At 38.3% G+C, this 19,598-nt stretch overlaps 1 protein-coding gene across 6 annotated transcripts in view; it reads left to right on the plus strand.

Moving 5' to 3' along the window:
• The window catches only part of znf280d (zinc finger protein 280D), a 90,273-nt gene extending 72,312 nt beyond the window's left edge, over positions 1–17,961 (plus strand). For 5 of the 6 annotated variants that reach the window (XM_052040487.1, XM_052040485.1, XM_052040486.1 and 2 more), the window contains 4 exons: positions 2,184–2,211; positions 13,257–13,302; positions 14,232–14,293; positions 14,458–17,961. In XM_052040487.1, the coding sequence (XP_051896447.1) occupies positions 2,184–2,211; positions 13,257–13,302; positions 14,232–14,293; positions 14,458–15,199 (878 nt within the window). In that variant the 3' untranslated portion in view covers positions 15,200–17,961. The remainder of the gene's footprint in view (positions 1–2,183; positions 2,212–13,256; positions 13,303–14,231; positions 14,294–14,457) is intronic. The other variant, XM_052040488.1, reaches the window with a different exon arrangement.
• Positions 17,962–19,598: the final 1,637 nt, after the last annotated feature.

The following is a 19,598-nucleotide window of genomic DNA, read 5'->3' on the forward strand; positions in this document are numbered from 1 at the left end:
AGGGTAGACTCAGCCAGCTCCATCACGGGCACAACCCTCCCCACCATCAAGGACATCTTCAAGAGGCAGTGCCTCAAGAAGGTGGCATCCATCATTAAGGACCCTCTTCATGCCCTCTTCACGTTACTACCATCGGGAAGGAGGTACAGGAGCCTGAAGACACACACTCTACGTTTCATGAACACCTTCCTCCCCTTCGCCATCAGATTTATGAACGGTCCATGAACACTTGCTCATTATTCCATAATAGTAATCTTTATGTCTTGCACTGTAATGCTGCTGCAAACCAACAAATTTCATGACATAGGTCGGTGATAATAATTCTGATTTTGAGCTAGAACCCTATTTTGTTCTTTTCCCTTAGTTGGAGACAGGGAATTATCTTAGCTGATTTTAGCTACTCAACAGAGAACCGAACATTACTTGATGGCCTGGTTGAGAATCGTACATGTAGCATATTACTCATAGAGTCAGAGTAACGGCATGGAGTTCGACTAACTTGTCCATGTCGACCCATTTGCCCTTGTTTGGCTCGTATCCCTTTAAATCTTTCCTATCCATATACTTATTTAAGTGTCTTTTGAATGTCATTATTGTACCCATCTCAATTACTTTCACTGGCAGCTCATTCTATATATGCATCTGCGTGAAGAAGTTGCCTCTTGGGTCCCTTTTAAATTCTTCCCCTCTCACCTTAAATCTATGCCCTTTCCCTGGGAAAAAGACTGCGTGCATTCACCATATCTATACCCTTCATGATTTTATACACCCCTAAAATTTCACCCCTCAGTCTCCTACGCTCAGGCCCTCAAATCCTGGCAACATTCTCATAAATCTTCCTTGCACTCATTCCAGCTTAATTACGTCTTTCCAATAACAGAGTGACCAAAACTGTACACATTACTCCAAGTGTGGGCTCACCAACATCTTGTACAACTGCAACATAATGTCCCAACTTTTATACTCAGCGCCCTGACTGGTGAAGGCCAGCATGTCAAATGCCTTATTCACCACCCTGTCTACCTGTGATGCCACTTTCAACAAACTATATGCCAGTAGTCAGAGGTTCCACAACACTCCCCAGGGCACTACCATTCACTGTATAAATCTTACTCTGGTTTGACATAGATGACGTAAGTCACGTAGATGCCATAACCAAGAAAGCTTACTAGCACCTCTACTTCCTCAGGAGGCTAAAGAAATTCTGTTTGTCCCCTTTGACTCTCAGCAACTTTTATCAATGCACCATAGAGAGCATCCTATCTGGATATATCACAGCTTGCTACGGCAGCTGCTCTGCCCAGGACTGCGAGAAACTGCAGAGAGTTGTGGACACAGCCCAGCGCATCACGGACACCAGCCTTCCCTCCTTGGACTTTGTCTTTACCTCCCGCTGTCTTGGTGAAGCAGCCAGCATAATCAAAGACCCCACCCACCCAGGGCATTCTCTCTTCTCTCCTCTTCCATCGGGTAGAAGATACAGGTGCCTGAGGGCACGTACCACCAGACTTAAGGACAGCTTCTACCCCACTGTGATAAGACTATTGAACGGTTCCCTTATATGATGAGATGGACTATGACCTCACGTCACTTGTTGTGACCTTGCACCTTATTGCACAGCACTTTCTCTGTAGCTGTGACACTTTACTCTGTACTGTTATTGTTTTTACCTGTACTACATCAATGCACTCTGTACTAACCCAATGTAATTGCACTGTGTAATGAATTGACCTGTACGATCGGTATGCAAGACAAGTTTTTCACTGTACCTCAGTACAGGTGATAGTAATAAACCAATACCGATACTTCATTTGTCCATTATGGTATTCTAAGCAAATTGCATTTATTTTAACTTTAAAACATTGTATATTTTAAAATTTCTTCTAATTGCATCTTCCAGGATAGATAGGATAAACAAGTCGATCGTGAATATAGTTTTGTGTGGAGAAGGAGAAAGCAAAATTAGGCACAGTTAGACTGAAAATATAAATAAAAACAGCATGCACAATGAGTCATTTAAAAAATCCACTAAGCCCTTTCTGTGATGATAAAGGGTGATACTGAATCATGAACCACTGTGTTCAGTGATTGTCTCGTACCTAAGGCCACATGTTGATAGCTACCTAGTCTTCACAAGATGGAGAAGAAAACTTTTTTAATAATCCTAATTCTTTTTCTTACAGCTTCCGGTGTTGTTGACAATATGTTCCAGTAAGTATGCTTTTTCTTCAATGTATTTTGGACTCACCAAATAAATTTGAAGAGTTTTTTTCTGTGAAGTTGTATTTTAAAGTGTTGGGATATTCCCTTTCGTTGCTTTTGAGCAACCATTTCTTTCGCAATGTAAAGAACTTGTGAGGTATATGCAACTTAAATATTTCTGTAAATTTGGGATGGTATTTCCTCATTTCCAAAAATGATTTGGAAAAATTATTATTTATATTGTGGTTTGTCGGTATATTTTTAATATAGTTGTGCTGTCTTTTTTTTAAGTTTTGCAACCAATTATTTAGTTATCATTGATAAATACATTCACTTCCCTGATGTTGAATAAGATTAACCAGCTTAGAAATCCTAGCTAGAGACCTGTCTGCAAGTACTCAATAGCTGGCTGCTGGGAGTGACATGGATGAACTGCCCATATGACTTATTATGTAGAGTAATTAAATTTTACGTTCAGCAGTCATTTACCCGCTATATCTGGGTTTGACAGTTTGTTTTGAATACTTATCTATTAACAGTTGCATATCCAGTATTCACAGGGTTTATTCATGGAATAGGTAGTCAAATACAATATTGACAATGTTTTCTTTCTAATCAGAAACAATGGGGCTTCCTTTTTAATGTGGAAATCTTTCAGAGTTGATGTAATGTCATAAACTGTCGGTTTATATATTCAATATTTACCGTATGTGTAATCTTTTTTGAGCAGATTGATCAATATTTTATAAATCTTGAAAGTGTAAGAAGTTACAGAATTAACTCAGGATACCATTTGACTGCTTCTGTTCCACTTACTGCAATACTGCTCTCATGCACCCCTATCCGGCATCAGGATAGACCTACTTGTCCTCACCTTCCCCTTATCAGCCTTCATCACAGACCATTCTCCACAATTTCTAACACTTCTAATGTAATGACAGCACAGACAATGTTTTCCTCCACTCCTCTCAGTATTTGAAAAGGGCACATTACTGTGAAAACTCTGCTGCAATCTTTCTATCTGCCTCAACATCTAATCACCTTCTCAATACTTTCATATGCAACTACAGGATATGCAACAACTGCCCTTTTACCTACTCGCGTCTTGTCATCTAGGGACCCAAACACTTCTTCCAGGTGAAGTAGCTATTTAATTGGTATAATATTAAAGCAGTGAATACTTTCACTTATTCAATGCTTATAAAGTGGTTTCCGCTGCGTTGGGAAAACTGACCATTCATTGGGTAATGCTTTGCAAATCACTTCTGTTCAGTCTGCAAGGATGACCTTGAGCCTGTCACTTTCCCACTCTGATTTCCCTGTAGGACAGTGACTGTGTTGTGATGAAGCTGAATGTGTGCTCAAGAAACAGCACCTCATCTTCCAACTAGGCACACTACAGCTTTCATGACTTGGAACTAAATTCCACATTCAGATAGCCTTTCCCATCTTGTATCTCGTATCTTCAGCATTCAATTTTTTTTCTCTCTTGGTGTTTCAGATTTCATTTGCCTCCTCCTGTGAACACTTGGACCGGACATACCTTTACCACCCTGCTTTAGCTGGCATCACCAGCATTTGGGTCATTCAGGCGCTTCACCCTCTCACTGTCCTTTCCTGCTTTTCTCTCTGTCCTTCTCTCATTCCCCGCAACTTAAAACTTACGTTCCTCACTTTTACCAGTTCTGATGAGATGTTATCAACCTAAAACATTAGCTCATTTTCTTTCTTCAGATTTCCAACATCTGCAGTATTTTGATTCAGGATATCATTTATGTGTGTTGAGAAATACTTCCCACTTTCATTAGGAATTATTTGTGTTCTTTATATAAATGTGAATCAATTTCCAACTGTATGAACTCTGAGTTCAGTACTCTTTCCTAGACTATCCACCAGTCAAACCTAGAGTGATAGGCCAGCATATGGGTGTTTAGAGGTGTCTGAACATGAAGCTTTGATAATCGCTAACCACATACTGTTCACTTCTTTTTGTATTCATTAAAAGTTTTGTAGACATAGTTCAATTTAAGCAGTGAACAGTTTGTGAAGTGCCATAGGCTGCGATATTGACAGTTTGAACAGTTTGAAGTTCTGCCCTCTGTAATTGTCTCAGAGTCAACATCATTCATGTTTATTTTTTCCCCCAGTTGGACACTAATTGTATTTAGTTCCAAATTAAGCTGAGGTTTTAATTTGTCATTTGATGCAAATGAATCTGGATTTTTTGCAGAGCGCTATGAAAATACACATAGGGAGATTGTCTTTTTTTCCATAATTTATCCGAAATAAACTTTAACTGACGTAAGTTTTGTTCTTCCATCTGTTGGATACCACTATTGTACATATTCTTACTCAATTGTTATCTCCCTCTATAGACAGGGTGCCAGTAATTCCTAGCAACATTCCTGCTTTCTCTGAGTGGACCTTCTGAATGAATATTGCTGCATCTATAACTGTTGTATATGTTCCAGTATTTAAAGTGAAAAATATATAGTAATTCACATTGGCAGTGGATACTGGGCTTGACCCACTTCTATAGGCAGAGGAAACCACCTCAGATCCCACGTCCTAATAGGCTGTGATGAGGGAAGAAGGAGGAAAGATTAAAAAGGGAAAGAAGAATGAGGGAAAAGTGGTGGTCAATTATACCACTTGATTGCCTCTTTTAGCCTGGTAATTGGTACAGACCAAGCTTTTACTCACAGTGACTGAAAATTACACATTTGTAATCAAGGTTTTTTGAGACATGGCTTCTTAGATCTGGGAAGCAGTCCATGTTTTCCACAGTCTTGGGGTGAATCTTTATTGTTGGAGGGCAGTGTTGTGTAGGTTGATAAAGGATGTTTGTTTTGCAGGTGTTGAATATCAGACCTGTCCCCTCATATCCTTTTAAGAACAATTCAATGATGACTTGGAGCTTGACCTCTGAATGCATTGTCTGTGTAACACAGCTTTAGTACTGAAGTTGGGATGGCCTTGGTTCTGGGGAAAAGGCAACATATTATAAGCAGTTTCCTCATCATCCTGTACATTAGTTCCACTCCAGTGGGAAGCTTGTTAGAGTGAGAAGCATTGCAGTGCAAAAGATTGAAGAAAATGTTGGGGCAATGATGCAACCTTGTTTGACACTGGCCTGTATTGAAATTGGTTCTTTTGTGAACCTTGTTGGTTAGAATCGTAGCTTGCATGCCATCTTGAAGCAAACTCATCATTGCATTTGATGTGCTAGCAGAGCCTTTGGCTCACTGAGGAAATGGTGTTTGAAGGTTAATACCTCAAACCTGGTATAGAACTTATGGCCCACTGAGTAGTCGTAATCCTTGCGCTCTTATATGCCTCTTTGACTTGGGCTACTAATAGCAGGCACCTCAAGGTACTGGATGGATACCACCAAAACTCTCTTCCCAAAACTCTGCAAGGATAAATAAATCAATGCTACCATCACCAGGCCAACATCACCAGCATTGAGGCCCTAATTACACTCATTTGGATAGATTACACCACTCAGATGCCCAACCCAGTGGCACAAACAGCATGTGTGGAGGCAAAAGGTGATGTCAACATTTCTGCATTCTCTTTTGTCCTGAAACAAACACTGTATCGTAAGTTCTGTCTTGGTAACAAATTATTAGGTGGAGGGAGGAAAAAATTCAAGGTGTTCTCAAAGCCACCTTGAAAAATTGCAACATCCCCACTGACTCCTGGGAATATCTGGCCCATAATCGCTCAAACTGCATACTGTACCAGATGACACTGAGATTATGAGTCCAGGCTTCAGGAGCATATTGAAGTCCAGGATAAAGGCAGAAGGAGCAGATCTCCTCACAAACTACACCTGACCTGTCAGACACCTGATTTTCCATCTTGGAACCTTGCAGTTTAATGGCATGAACATTGAATTCTCCCACTTCAAGTAATTCCCTCAACCCCCCCCCCCCCCCCCCCCCACCATGCCTCTTCTTTTCTTCCCTTTCCTAACCTCTCTTTTTTCTACCCCCTTTTCTCTCCCTTACCTTTGTCCCATCCTCCAGTGGATCTGCTCTCCCCTCCTCCCCCGCACCTGCCTATCACTATCTCTTACCTGCATTTACCTATCACCACCTTATACCCAACCTCCCTCCCCTCTTTTATCCACCTATCACTGCTCTGCTTTTCCCTCCTATATATTGGGCTTCCCCTTCCTGAAGAAGGGTCCTGACCCGAAACGTTGACCACCTGCTTTTCTCCACGGATGCTGCCTGGCCTGCTGAGTTCCTCCAGCATCATCGTGTTTTTCACCTCTTTCACACATTATTTAGTCAGAATCAGAGTGGAAGCAAGACATCATTGATCCTAATTGCCTAAGAAGAGAAGTTTGGACAATTAGCATGTTAATGCAGGCAATTTAAAGCATGTTATTGCAAACATCCACTTGGTAAATATATAAATTACAACCGCTTCATGGTAAATACCAGTTCAATGTTTTTACTATATTTCTGTACACTGTGTTAGTCGGAAGATACAACACGAATGAGAAGAGCCAGTAGGATAGCATTTGTAAAGTAATGGATGTGGTATTCAGTTAAGTTCGGAGTTATGAAATTGTTGTATCTGAAGTGTTCTATTTTAGCAGTTGCTTGTTGTAAGTTTTTTTTAAAAAAAAGAAACGTCTAAAGAAAGAGTTGATGTAGGACCAATGAATTTGTGTGCCCACAGCGTCTTCCTGGTGTTTGAATGTTCCTAATGTTAAACAGAACTGTAGTCCCAAATTGCACTGTAAGTTCAATTGATGATCAGTCTCTTGTGACATGAGAGTTGCTTGGATTTTTGGTGTGAGGTATATTGTTTCCCTCGAGGATATTTTTTCTTCATCCTGATGAACATCTTGCTCACAAAAATAAAACTAAAAACTATGGACAACTGTAGCCTTGTCAGTTGTTTATCTTTCCAGCTTGGTATTGTGCTACATGAACTTTACAGATTTGTTGCTCTTTGCAGCAATATAATTCAATTTTATTTGTGCAAGCACAGCACTTAATGCCAAGAACAAAAATGAAGCCGTACGCCTGGCTTTTGCAACAACTCCCCAATGTCAAACTTGCAAAGTCAAATCTCCAATTTGGTCTTGGGTAACCTTTCATCCTGGCACATATTGACCCTTTATTTAATTGTAAAAACTCAGGTTATTACCATTGTGCAAGTGATCACAACATGCTATTATTTTCAAGCTGGTAATAGTGTAAATCTTGCATCAAATAAATTCTCATTCATAAATCATTTGCACGGACCATAAATGCCAGTTGTTATGCGGTTTCCCAAAGAATGCTGAAAACAAATGATACATGAGTTGAACAATGTAACATTGATACAGGTAAATCGACTAATAGAAGCTAGGCAGTTAGCAAGGCTTTTGACAGTGTTTACATATCAGGATGGTCACAAAGTAAAAGCCCAGGAAATCCTAGGAATAATGGCAGGTATGTTATCACAATTAGAGTATTGTAGCTCTGAGGAAATGTTGGGTAAGCTAGGAGTTTTTTATGCAACAGAGGCTGAGCAAACTTGACGGCTATTACCAATGAGGTTCTCATGAGATATAAACTTGAGGAACCTAAATAGAATAAATATGCAGATCCGAAGACAAAAGAGACTGCAGATGCTGGAATCTGGAACAAAGAACAAAACACTGGAAGAGCTCAGCAGGTCAAATAGTCCTGATGCAGGGTCTCAATCTGAAACATTGATTTAAACCTTTTGCCTCCACAGATGCTGCTTGACCTGCTGAGATTTTCCAGTGTTCTGTTTTATGCTCCAAACAGAACAGACCTGTTTGTTTTAGAAGAAGTGCCAAAAACCTGGGGGCTTGTATATAAAATAAATGGGAGAAGGATCTGAGAGGAGAAGAAAATAATTATCTTCACCTCAGGGTGGTCGGGATCTAGGTGGAAGAGACAAAAGTCCTCATCACATTTGAAAATTTCTTGGATGTATTCTTGAACAGCCTGCAGAACTACTGACCCAGCAGTGGAAGATGGGATTAGACTGGATAGTTCTTTTTCCACCATCATGGACAGCTTTATATCATCAATTTTCTATGATTCTAAGCATTTTTTGAAATATATTAATATTAGAAATGTGTCATTTAGCCCTTATTGATTAATAATGGTAAGGCTGTAATGAGCAAGTAATCCATGGCAATTTCATTCCTCCTTGCTTTTTAACATATTGGAAAATTATGTTCATGATTAAGTACATTTGGGGATTCTAATTCCCTGACCTGAAAATGGCTTGAGAGTGTCATTTATTGTGTTTTGATTTTGCCTTTCCTCATTATTTTTGCTTTATTAATGATTTGTACCACTAATTACCTGTAGGATATAATCTACCTGATAATACAGCAACAGATGTGGGTTGAGTAATTTTTAAAATTTTATTATACAGCTTTGCGTCATAAATCAGGCAATTTTAAATTAGCTAATGGGAATGGATTGCAAAATAGCACCAAAAGGACTGCTGTTTGCTGTAAATGCAGTGAAATCATTAATGAAAGCTAACTTTATTATTCATCCATAGAGATGATTTAAAATGAATTTCAGAGGTGGGGTTGGTTTGGACTATTTTTCTTACACTAGACATCCTACTGGAAAACCAATTTATTACTAATTTAGTGATCCAGATATTATGTTTGATTGTGCATTATCCAGGTTCCCTTGTAGATAAAATCAATGTATCTGTTTATTATGCTTCATGTAGCATATGGGGGCAGAAAAGAGTTACAGTTTAGACACAGAGGGTCATGAATCATGTAATAAATGATTAATAACTAGATTTATAACCTATAAGTGCTCTGCTGTAGTAAATAAAAATCGAAACTTTGCCAAGAAGACATTCACTTTATATAAAATTATTAGAATAGATTTATTTTTGAAGCAAATGACAATTTGTTTGTTATATGCAAGTCAGATGTAATATTTAAACTTAGATCAACTTAAAAGAAATGCACTGTTTCCATTGCAGTAATAGAACCTGTAACCATTAGCTATTCTTTGTCTACAACACAGTTACAGTGAAATATTTGCCAATAGACAGTAAATTAAAATGTTGGTATAACAATGTGCAGCAAATTGAAAGATTGAAAATATTCAAATGAGAACTTTTTTGCAGTAATACTAACAAATTTGATTATGTTTAATACGTGGTGCTTTTTAATCAGTTTATTTTCCAGATGAACTTAGACTTACGAGAAGCAAAAATTGATGTGTATTTTTACATAAATAACAAATAGATAAACCAATAAACAGTAACTGAATGTTGAAACAGAAATTCTAGTTCATTTCTTGTGTCATCCCTACATAATACAAACTGCATTGTCAAGTATGTTTATGGCTAGGGTTCTCACCAATTTGTTTTTTTCACTTTTTAGTAAAATATAGTAATTTCAGAACCACGCGAATAGATTGTTTATTACTAGTTTAATTTTAATTTTGCATTTGTTCAGATGATAGGATCTTGCTTTGTGGAATCAACAGGTTGAAAAGACTTTGGGAAAAACGTGCTAATTTGCAGCCCACAATTTGACAGAATATGAATCCAGTATGTGTTAGTGAAGAGGAAGCAATATTCTATGTCATTGGAATGTGTTTCACATTCATTCTCTGACAAGAGTCACTAAGACGATTTGTGAGACTAAATATGTTGACAATAGGTAGAAGCAGACCAAGCCATTCTGGTGTGATGTGAAAGTAACTTAGTTATTTAGTTTCCTTTCAAACTTCTGAATTAGTTTTGATAAATTTACTCACAATCCCTACTGGCAAAATTCCCAGATCATCCGACTGATTGTAAGTAGCAAATTTAGGAATGCACATGTTATTTCCAAATGCTGCATCCCATAATGTCTCTCTTTTCTGTGGACCCACTCACTGGAACTCTTGGATTCTTAAAATTAACCAGAATTGCAATTTAAATACATCCTTGCTTTGAGACTAATACATTTTTAACATTAAGAATAAGAGGAAAAATAATTGCCAGTTAGATTACAGCACATACTTAATATAACTAGACCATTAGTTCCCTTACTGTTTCACCCATCTCTTTCAGAAGGGCACTCAACCTCACTGAACAATATTCTCTGTAGCTCGTTTTCCAGTTAACACTGGCTTTCTCTTCCTGAAATAGCTGTCTACTCCAGCTCAAATATTTCCTCCTTGTTTTTCCCTCAATTCACAGACCCCTGAATCCACTGACCCCCACCACTTCTCCCCCACCCCGACCCAATGAACTGCCTTCTCTCCCAGGTTCAAACTTCTTCATGCTCCCTCATCCAGATTTCAGAATGTTCTTCCTTTCCTGATGTGTTCCTTTCGCACTGGTCCTGACTACATCCTTTGTAACTTGTATACGCAATTCTGAGATCTAAATTCAGCAGAAATTCCTTTTGGTAAAACAAATGTGATTCAAGAAATATTTAACGGTGCGGAAAAATGTGCCTCTCAAACTTTCTGCATATAAAAATTAGAATTTCAAAGGAAAAACTCATAGGGTACAATTCCAAAGTTTACAGAGTGTATCCAAATAAAAGAGGGAACCTTATCCATCTGTATTCTCATGAACAGTTAAGTGAAATTGACCACGTCCAGTAGTGTTTGAGCTACACCAATTGGAAAAAAAAGAACTTGAATTCTTAGTTCGCTCTTTCTTCAATGGCGCTACTTAACTGAATGTCTAAAGAACTCTGACAAATGCTCTTTGTACCCAAGAAGCAGAACTGTCCATGCTGAAGTCTTGAGGTAGTGCCTGATACATGCTTCAGCAAATGTTTTAAAGGTAATGAGTTTCCATTTAAATGGTTGGGAAAGTATTTGGATTTGGAAGGGGAGAGAGCAACACAATCACTGCTAGCCCTGCAGTGTGACAGAAGTTCCATAAATTTGTGGTGTTGCACTGCAGGATCACACAGGTACTGTGTTTAACTCAACCCACAGTGTTGACTAAATATGGCATTCTTGGTCTGGAGTCCAAACACTCACATACCTATACTCTAAAAAGGACAGTTGTTCATGGTGTGCAAGCCTGTCCTGGCACAAAACCATGCCCTCTGCTGGCTCTCCCACAGAATTGTCCCTTGGCTTGGTGTGGAGAGTCTGGGGGCTGGAGTTGGGTAAGCCAAGGCAAACAGTGTGGCTACTCAATACTGAGATGTGGGTCTCAGAGCTGACCCTGGTTGGCATGGTGCAGCCATGGTGGGTGCAGGCCACTGCTGGGGCCATTCCATTAGCAATTTCGTTCCTGGAACACAGTCTGTGTGCCAAAGCAATTCAGTTTGGTCACTGGCCATACTGTACCTTGACAGTTCTTGTACTGATGGTCCAAATACTGATTTACCATCCAAGGATATAAAAGTGTATGTATTTGTGTATATATTGTGTGCATCTACCTGTGCCAGGGGTTTTGACTTTTGAAAGAATTACTTACTTGAATTAAGAACCATGTTGCAGATGTTTTTAGTGAGCTCGTAAACTCCCTAGGGATCTGTTTGAAAACCTGGTCTAGAAGAGGATCTGCAACAAAGGAGCCTTTCAAATTGGGGAGAATAAACAATTTTCATGTTGACTATAAAGAAACATTGATAAAAAGATCACTGACCTGAAGCATTAACTCTGTTTCTATTTTCACTGTGCTGCTTAACTGTGGAATCCTTTCAACATTTCTGTTTAAATTTAAGATTTCCAGCATCCGCAGTACTTTTGTGAAGAATATCTAGTTGTACAACTTTGGGAGAGCATGAGGAAGAAGAGGCCGTTAGCTATACTGTAAGGATTTTTGGCTGAATACAATGATACAAGAAATACATGAGTATGGAGCATGTCAGAATAGTTTAGAGGGGAACTTTCTGTTGATCAGAAATGGAAAAGTAATTAGAAAACAAGTTTGCTATGGGTAATCATTGGTTGTTGTTATTGGAGCTAGAACTGAGCAGTGAGAGAACAAATGGAATAAGATCAAGTGTGTAGACTAGGTATTACGGAGCTAATCTCTGAGAGCACAAAAGAGGACAGAAAGTAGAGAAAGACATGGTCCACATTGTCTGCTGATGTGTGGTTATATCATTTGTTCAAGTTTGAATCCCTTGAAAACTGGGAGGAAATGGCATGGCCTAGATGAGAGTGGATGAAGGTTTGGTCAGAAACAAAATGTGTCAAAACTGTAGCTGAAGGCAAAGTGACAGCCATAGCATTGTACTTGGAAATGTAAGCACAATAGGAGGGGTCTTCATCTTCTCCCGCAGGTGGAGAAGGAAATTAGGTTAGCAGCAAGCTCAGGAGATGGAACTGGTGAAAAGTAGAAGTGGTCAGAGCTGGCCACTTCATAGATCGACAGCTTGGGAATGAAGAGGTCATGTAATGACTTGTGATTAGTAGTCATGACAAGTCTGAATTTATAACAGCATTTTAGGAATGATTGGAGGGCAGTGATTTTGAAGCAGATTATAGATACTTAAAGCACTCAGAATAAGGAGTAATGATGCATAACCTCTGAAGGAGAGGAACTCGAGATGCTGCCTGTAATTGTCTTGGCATCCTGAAAGAGATGGGAATGCGCTCACAGAAGGTGTGAGTTGGTGGTGTTGTAGGTGGGCAGATGATGGGAAGTTTCACCAAGTGGTATTGCTGCTGCAGTAGTCAAGGTATCAACATCAACGTAGCAGGTTTCACTTAAAACCTGTAGCACCAATTTTAACTGCCCAAGTGCGGCAGGGGCATGATTGGGGTGAGATGACAAATTTACATGTCAGTACTCTGGAAAAGCCTGATTTTTAAAATTTAGGATGAGAAAAAAAAGAAAGTTGGTATAACTGGGCAAGAGGGGCATAAATATTGACATTTTAAAAATGTGGCTTTGAAGTAGCAGCCAAAATACATAGTGACTCTTTGACTGCAGTCCATTAGAACTATCTTAAAACACACTGTTATTGTTTTGGAAATTGGTGCATTTCTTCTAGCTATCAGTTTCTTGTTCTCTAGCCATATAATTTAAAAGAATTTAAGGCAAATAATTTTTCTTTCACCTGGCAGGGGGAATGAGCAAATCTCAACACTTGATGAAATAAAGAAGACTGAGGTAATTTTGATCATTTTGTAGCTATCGCACTGTATGATCAAAACCATGTATGGTGCCAGAGTTTTAGACGTATGCCAGATAATTTGCAAATGATTGTACAATGGCCTCATTAGTAATGAAAATCAGAAATAAGGGTTCAGTACCAAGCTAAATGTAATTACCGACTTGTGCAGTATTTGGGAGTTGCAACAATTCAGTGAATTTTTCAATTCTTTAGTTGTATGACTGACTTATTCTTACAGGATTCTGGATGAACTTAATGTTCTGGGTGCTTTCAGGTGTGATTTTTCACATTAAAGGTTGATTCAGTCATGCTCGTGATTCAGCAGCTGGCAATTGCATGACGGCACTTCTTATTGGCTGGAAAATTAACATTGGGAGCTGATTGCTGACTGAACATGATGAAACATTTTGGAATTGCCCCACCTCTAAAACAGAAGATCAGAAGGAAGAAGAATATAGTTAATGAGGTTGCATTAAACAGAGGCCAAGGGGAAAGTAAAACCTATGTATGGTGGGGAGGGGAGGAAGGGGATGTGGAGAAGGGAGAGGGCTGAGTTGAACAGAAGTGTTATTTTAGATGTTTACTTTGTAGCTAAAAGTTAGTAAAATCTCATGTTTCGAAGTGACATTGTTTAAACAACTGATGGGCAAGTAATGAGGCAATGGAAACAGCATTAATCCTTTAGACTGCACAGCACAATCTCTTCAAAAGTTGTTTATTTGAATGAACAGATTAATTTTCTTGGTATTAATTCCCCCCTTTTGCTGCATAATTTGTTTTGTTTACTTCAAATTACTATTTTAAAAAGTTGTTTAAAATTGACTGCATTTTCTGTAGATTATATTTCTTTTCTAGTCAGAATAGTAATGCAGTAATTTTTATGTTTAAAATTCTTAAAAGTTTCCATTTTTGTTCTAACTTCCAGGCGAAACCATCTTCTGCATTACCTGATATAGAAATTTTGGAAATTGATTTATCTGCTGATGGGTAATTAACAGTTTTTTTTAATGTGGATGGAGTAATTGGTGGTCTGTGCATGGATAATTTACATTTTAATTAATAAGGAAATTTTATAACTTGAAAGTACTGTATGTTTCCTGATTGTACTTCTGAAAATAAGAAATACTAGTTTTCTTCTCTCTCTTTAACAGAAACCAGGACAAAGATGATCAGCCTTTAAAATGTGAGGTTGAGAGTTCATCTGTGGAAGCTGTGCCTTCACCACATTGTGACAAACTAGGTGATCAGCAAGACGAAGTAAACTCCGATGAAAATATAGAAAGTAATGAACGTACTGAGAAAACAACAGATGGTCTGCTGTCTGAATTGACTACAGAGAAGGGATGTGATGCTGATGAAAGAGCTCAGGACAATTCCTCAGATCGAACACTCACACCTCCAAACACTAATGAAGCACAGGATTTCAAGTCAGTTGATAATGATGTAGAAATAATTCAAAATGAATTTGAGGGAATTGATGCTTGTGATGAAACTAAAGATTGCAAAACTCTTACGGATTCACTGCAGAAATGTAAACAGACAGGAAACGAGGGAATGGATAAAGAAAAATCTGTTCAAGAAAAGAGTGATGATGCAAATGTAGAACAGGATAAGGATTCCAAAGAAGATGTTTGCTTTGAGCAGTTTTTTAGGAGCAAAGATGAGCCAGAAGCTGTTGGCTCTGATGTGAGTGAGCAAGGCAGCATTCAGCTGGAACCACTCACTCCTTCTGAGGTTTTAGAACATGAAGCTACTGAGATTCTACAGAAAGGGAGTGTGGTGACTGCCACCAAGAGAAGGGGAACAACTGCTGCAGAGGAAAGTAATAAAGAGACAACTCCTGCTACAATACTGATAAGCTCAGAGCATCTAGATGAAAATGAAAAGAGCTGAAGTCTTGCATGAGACGTTGACTATCTTATTGGACTTGATTCACAGATACACGTACACCAAGCACACAAACACATGTACTGTTAAAAGGCTTTGATATTCTTATCCCTGTTCAGACTACAGTTCACATTCTTGTCTTTGAAAAAAGCAAATGGCATGTGAATAGAAAAGACTTACAAATCTGTAGAATTCTGTATAAAGTTAAGCACCTTTATAGGTGCAGTCTTGGCAGGCTCTCAGCTTACCTACGTAAACTTTCAGTGAAAGTGGAATCATTACAAAAAAGCATAATTATGTCATTGTGCAGCTGTGCAGAAAAATCGAATCAGTCAGGCACAAGACGACGTAATATTGCTGTTGCTGTAACCCAGTGCATATTATTTTTATTAGTCTTTGCAATAGAGATAGACCGTTTAGGATGGGTTACATGGTAAACCAAAGTGCAGTTCATCCTTTCCTTTTACTGTAGTAAATAGGATATGTTGTGTTAAGTAATGCTTTATTTGTATTGGCATGTATCTTTTGTTGTTCAGCAGTTTATTCTGCTTACAGCGGTAGACTACAAGGCAGGAACTGCAGAATATGTAACAATGAATTGTTTTTTTTTAAACTGCAGTACTTTATAGTGCCAAGCTAACTGACTATATGAGGAAGAATAAAGCTGCTTAAAATTATACTGAATATTTTTTACTACATATTTGGTAAATAGCTTCAGATACGTACTTTGCTAGTGATTGGCAGTGGCTTGCTTTGATGTACAGTTTCTGCAGAAAACAACAAATTCCTATTTAAGTATCAAAATTTTAGACTTGATTCTTTTAGATGTGGCTAATTTTACTTTGTTATAAAGTTGTTTTATTTTATGAGTACCAGATTTGGAAGTAAGAGCACCCTGAAGCTGATATTTGTTCATTTCTGCTAAGTGCATTTTGCTAAAGACTAGTTGAATAAAAGAATATAAAATAGCATGCATCAAAAGTTGATGAATCTAATTTACTGATTTTCATATAGGATAACTACTTTTTAAATCACTCTTCCAACTACTCTTAGTTCTTGGGGAAAAAAACACCTGAAAATATTCTTTGTCCATCTGTCAATAAAAGAGAATTTTTAATATTTTATTATATAGAATAATTTTTCTTAAAAGGACCTCCTAGATTCAAAGCCCCAAAACAATAAAAAAAACTCATAAAACTCAATTCCTTTTGTTTTGTATAACGTACTGAATAGTTGCACTTTCCACTTAATAAAATGTGAACAATCTTTATTTATGTTCTTTGATTAAAATGGAATCATCCTATCTTCTTTATTACGTGCATTTCCAAACCCACCTAAAATGACTATGTTTTCATAGAATTCTGGATGCCCTATGACATTTATATTAATATTTGATTGTTTTGTAGAAACAGTACTAATATATTTTTGCTTGACCTTTTCTGCAGGCATTTTAACAAATCTCCCACATCATTTGCTGCCATGCATCCTCCTTCCTTGGATGGGAGGTGGGCTTGCCATTGATGCCCTTCTGAAGTTCTATATCTGAATGTCTTCTTGTTCATGATATTAGTTGGTCGTGGCTTTTCATTTTCCTCCTCGAAAATCTCCTTAATTGTTGGTGATTACCCTGGCTAGTTTAAATTTCAGCAGCTTTGGAATTAGTCAGCTGCTTCCTTTTAACTATTAGTTGCGACTGTAATTATAAGAAAAATCTGTTGCAAAATGTATTGCAAAGTCTTGATATCAGTGGAATACAGCAAACTCTCACACCCAGTTTTATTGACTTCACAGGATCATTGCTATCCTAATGCAAAATTTGAGATCAGTTACTGATGGTGTAAAAGCTATTCTGTTTAATGAAATAGATTTGTTTTTCAGACTGGCAAATAAATTGCAAACAGTCCCTTGTAACTCCTTCAAAATATTAGTTTTTATTTCAAGATATTTTATACAACTTATTGGCTGTGGCAAGAGAGATACTCAGCTGTGTTTTTATTCCATGTGGACATAACATGAGATTTGTTTGATTGTAGTTACCCACCGGGTCTTTGTGATTTAGCATGTGCAGTCTACTTTGTAAGGGAAAAGAGAAATGAAATGCAGCTCCATCTAATATAATTTCCTTTACACAGTTAATTTATAGCAGGGTTGTAAATACTTTTGTATGTGTTTTAAATGATTAATTTAGAAATTGTTAGTACTTTACTTTAAGACTAATCACCATATTTGTATGTTGGAGTTATGTTGATCTTTCATTGTCGTTATACCTCTAAAATGTAAATTTACTTGTTCCACTCCAGGACACTCGCACTTCAGTTCATGATTTGCTCATGAATGTTGGGTATAAAACGCAACTTTAAGCAAAGCAATGTGCAACTGAATAAATATAGATGCCCATGCTTGTGAATGTTGGCAAATGGACAGGTGCCAGATTTTAGGCTAATTTACATTACTGGAGAAAGCTCCAGTTGTCAGGAATTTGGACCTTTGAAATATAAAAGTGATAACATTGGTAGCACACAGTGCGAAGGCTTTTCCTTTCAGTGTGACTGTATTTAATGCTAGTTAACTTGGATGAAGAAATATGTTTCCATTGCTGCTGTTGCTACTTTTAGTTCTGGAATTCAATTGATTCCTATTCAGAGTAAAGTTACTGTACACAGGGAGGGGTGGAAATAATGGTTTGTATACTTTTTCTTCTTGTAGAAGTTAAATGTAACTTTAATGCCAGTGCCTGCAAGCTCAAATAAAGAAAATGCATCTAATGACTTGTAATTGTGTTTCCGCTTGTGCATCTTAGATCTTTCTGTAGTTTTCTCTGCTGTTGGGTCCTTTCATCCCTCCAGAACTTCCTTTAATGACCATGTGACAACCTGAATTTTGGTAAGATATTAATGTGGGATACACTTCAGCCTGACCTAATTCTGCCCAGCAGGGGTGATGGAATAATCAGTGGCAGGAGCCTTTCTTCTCTTACCTCATCATTCCCACTCTCCCACAGGCCAGAAATATCAAATCAGAAGAGTCAACAGTGATCATATAGTGAACTGCCAGCTGATTAACTATATTATTGATGCTGTGGGTCTGTTGCTGTAGATTTCTGCATTCCTGAGATTTTCTTCCGGAAATTCAGCCCATCATGTCTCTGTTGACCACCTTTCTATACTAATCCCAATTACCAGCATTTGGTCCATTGGCTACTAGGCCTTGGCAATTCAAGTGCCATTCAGAAACTTAAATATTTTGATGCTTCCACCGCCATCTCGGGCAGTGCTTTGTAGATTGCAACCACGCTCTGGGCGAAAAACTTCTTATCCGGACCTCCTTTAAACCTCTGGTCTTAGACACATCTACTATGGACAAATGTTTCTTACTACCTATCCTATCTAGGCCTCTCATATATTGAATACCTCAATCAAGTGCCCCCTCAGCTCAAAGGAGAACAACCCAGTTTCTCCTCATAACAAGCATTCCATTCCAGGCAAAATCCTGGTGAATTGCCTCTGTACTGCCTCCAATACAATCACATCCTTTCTATAGTGTGGTGACCAGAACTGCACACAATATTCCAGCTGTGGCCTAACCAATGTTTAATAAAGTTGTACCAAGACCTACCTGCTCTTATTTTTCTGTGCCGCAGCTAATGAAGGCAAGCACCCCATATGCCTTCTCCACCACACATATCTACTTGTGCTGCTACCTTCAGGGATCTTTGGACTTGTACGTCAGGGTCCTGTTGTTCCTCAGTACTCCCAAGGGCTCAACCCTTCATGGTGTATGTCCTACCCCTAGACCTCCCAGAATGCTTCACCTCACACATATCAGGATTAAATTCCATCTGCCATTATCCTGCCCAATTTACCAACTGATCAATGTCATTCTGTAACCTATGACTACACCAATTTTTGGTATCATTTTGGAACATACTAATCACATCTACAATAATGTAAGTTGTTTATAACAAACAGCCGGGGTCCACTCGGTACAGGCTTCTAATCGCAAAAGCAGCCTTCCACCGATGACTTCTGCTTATTATAAAGCCTTTTCTGGATTCAATTTGACCACTTGCCTTTTGGACCAGCCTTCCATGAGGAACCTTGTCAAAGGCCTTACTGAAGTCCATGTAAGCCACACCAACTGCACTGGCCTCATCATTTCATTATTTATTTTGTTAACTCTTCAAAAAAAAACTCAGTCAGGCTGGACTTCCCACCAAGAGATATGTGTCGACTGTCCCTTAGAGCTTTTTTTTCAGTAATTTCCCTACCATCAAAATTAGACTAACTGACCTCTAATTATCTGGGTTATCCCTACTGCCCTTCTTGAATAAAGGTACCACATTTGCAATCCTCCAGTGATCTGGCACCTCACCTGTGGCCAGTAGAGATGTAAATATATCCATCAG

Source organism: Pristis pectinata, chromosome 28, assembly GCF_009764475.1.
Source record: "Pristis pectinata isolate sPriPec2 chromosome 28, sPriPec2.1.pri, whole genome shotgun sequence".
Taxonomy (NCBI): Eukaryota; Metazoa; Chordata; class Chondrichthyes; order Rhinopristiformes; family Pristidae; genus Pristis; species Pristis pectinata.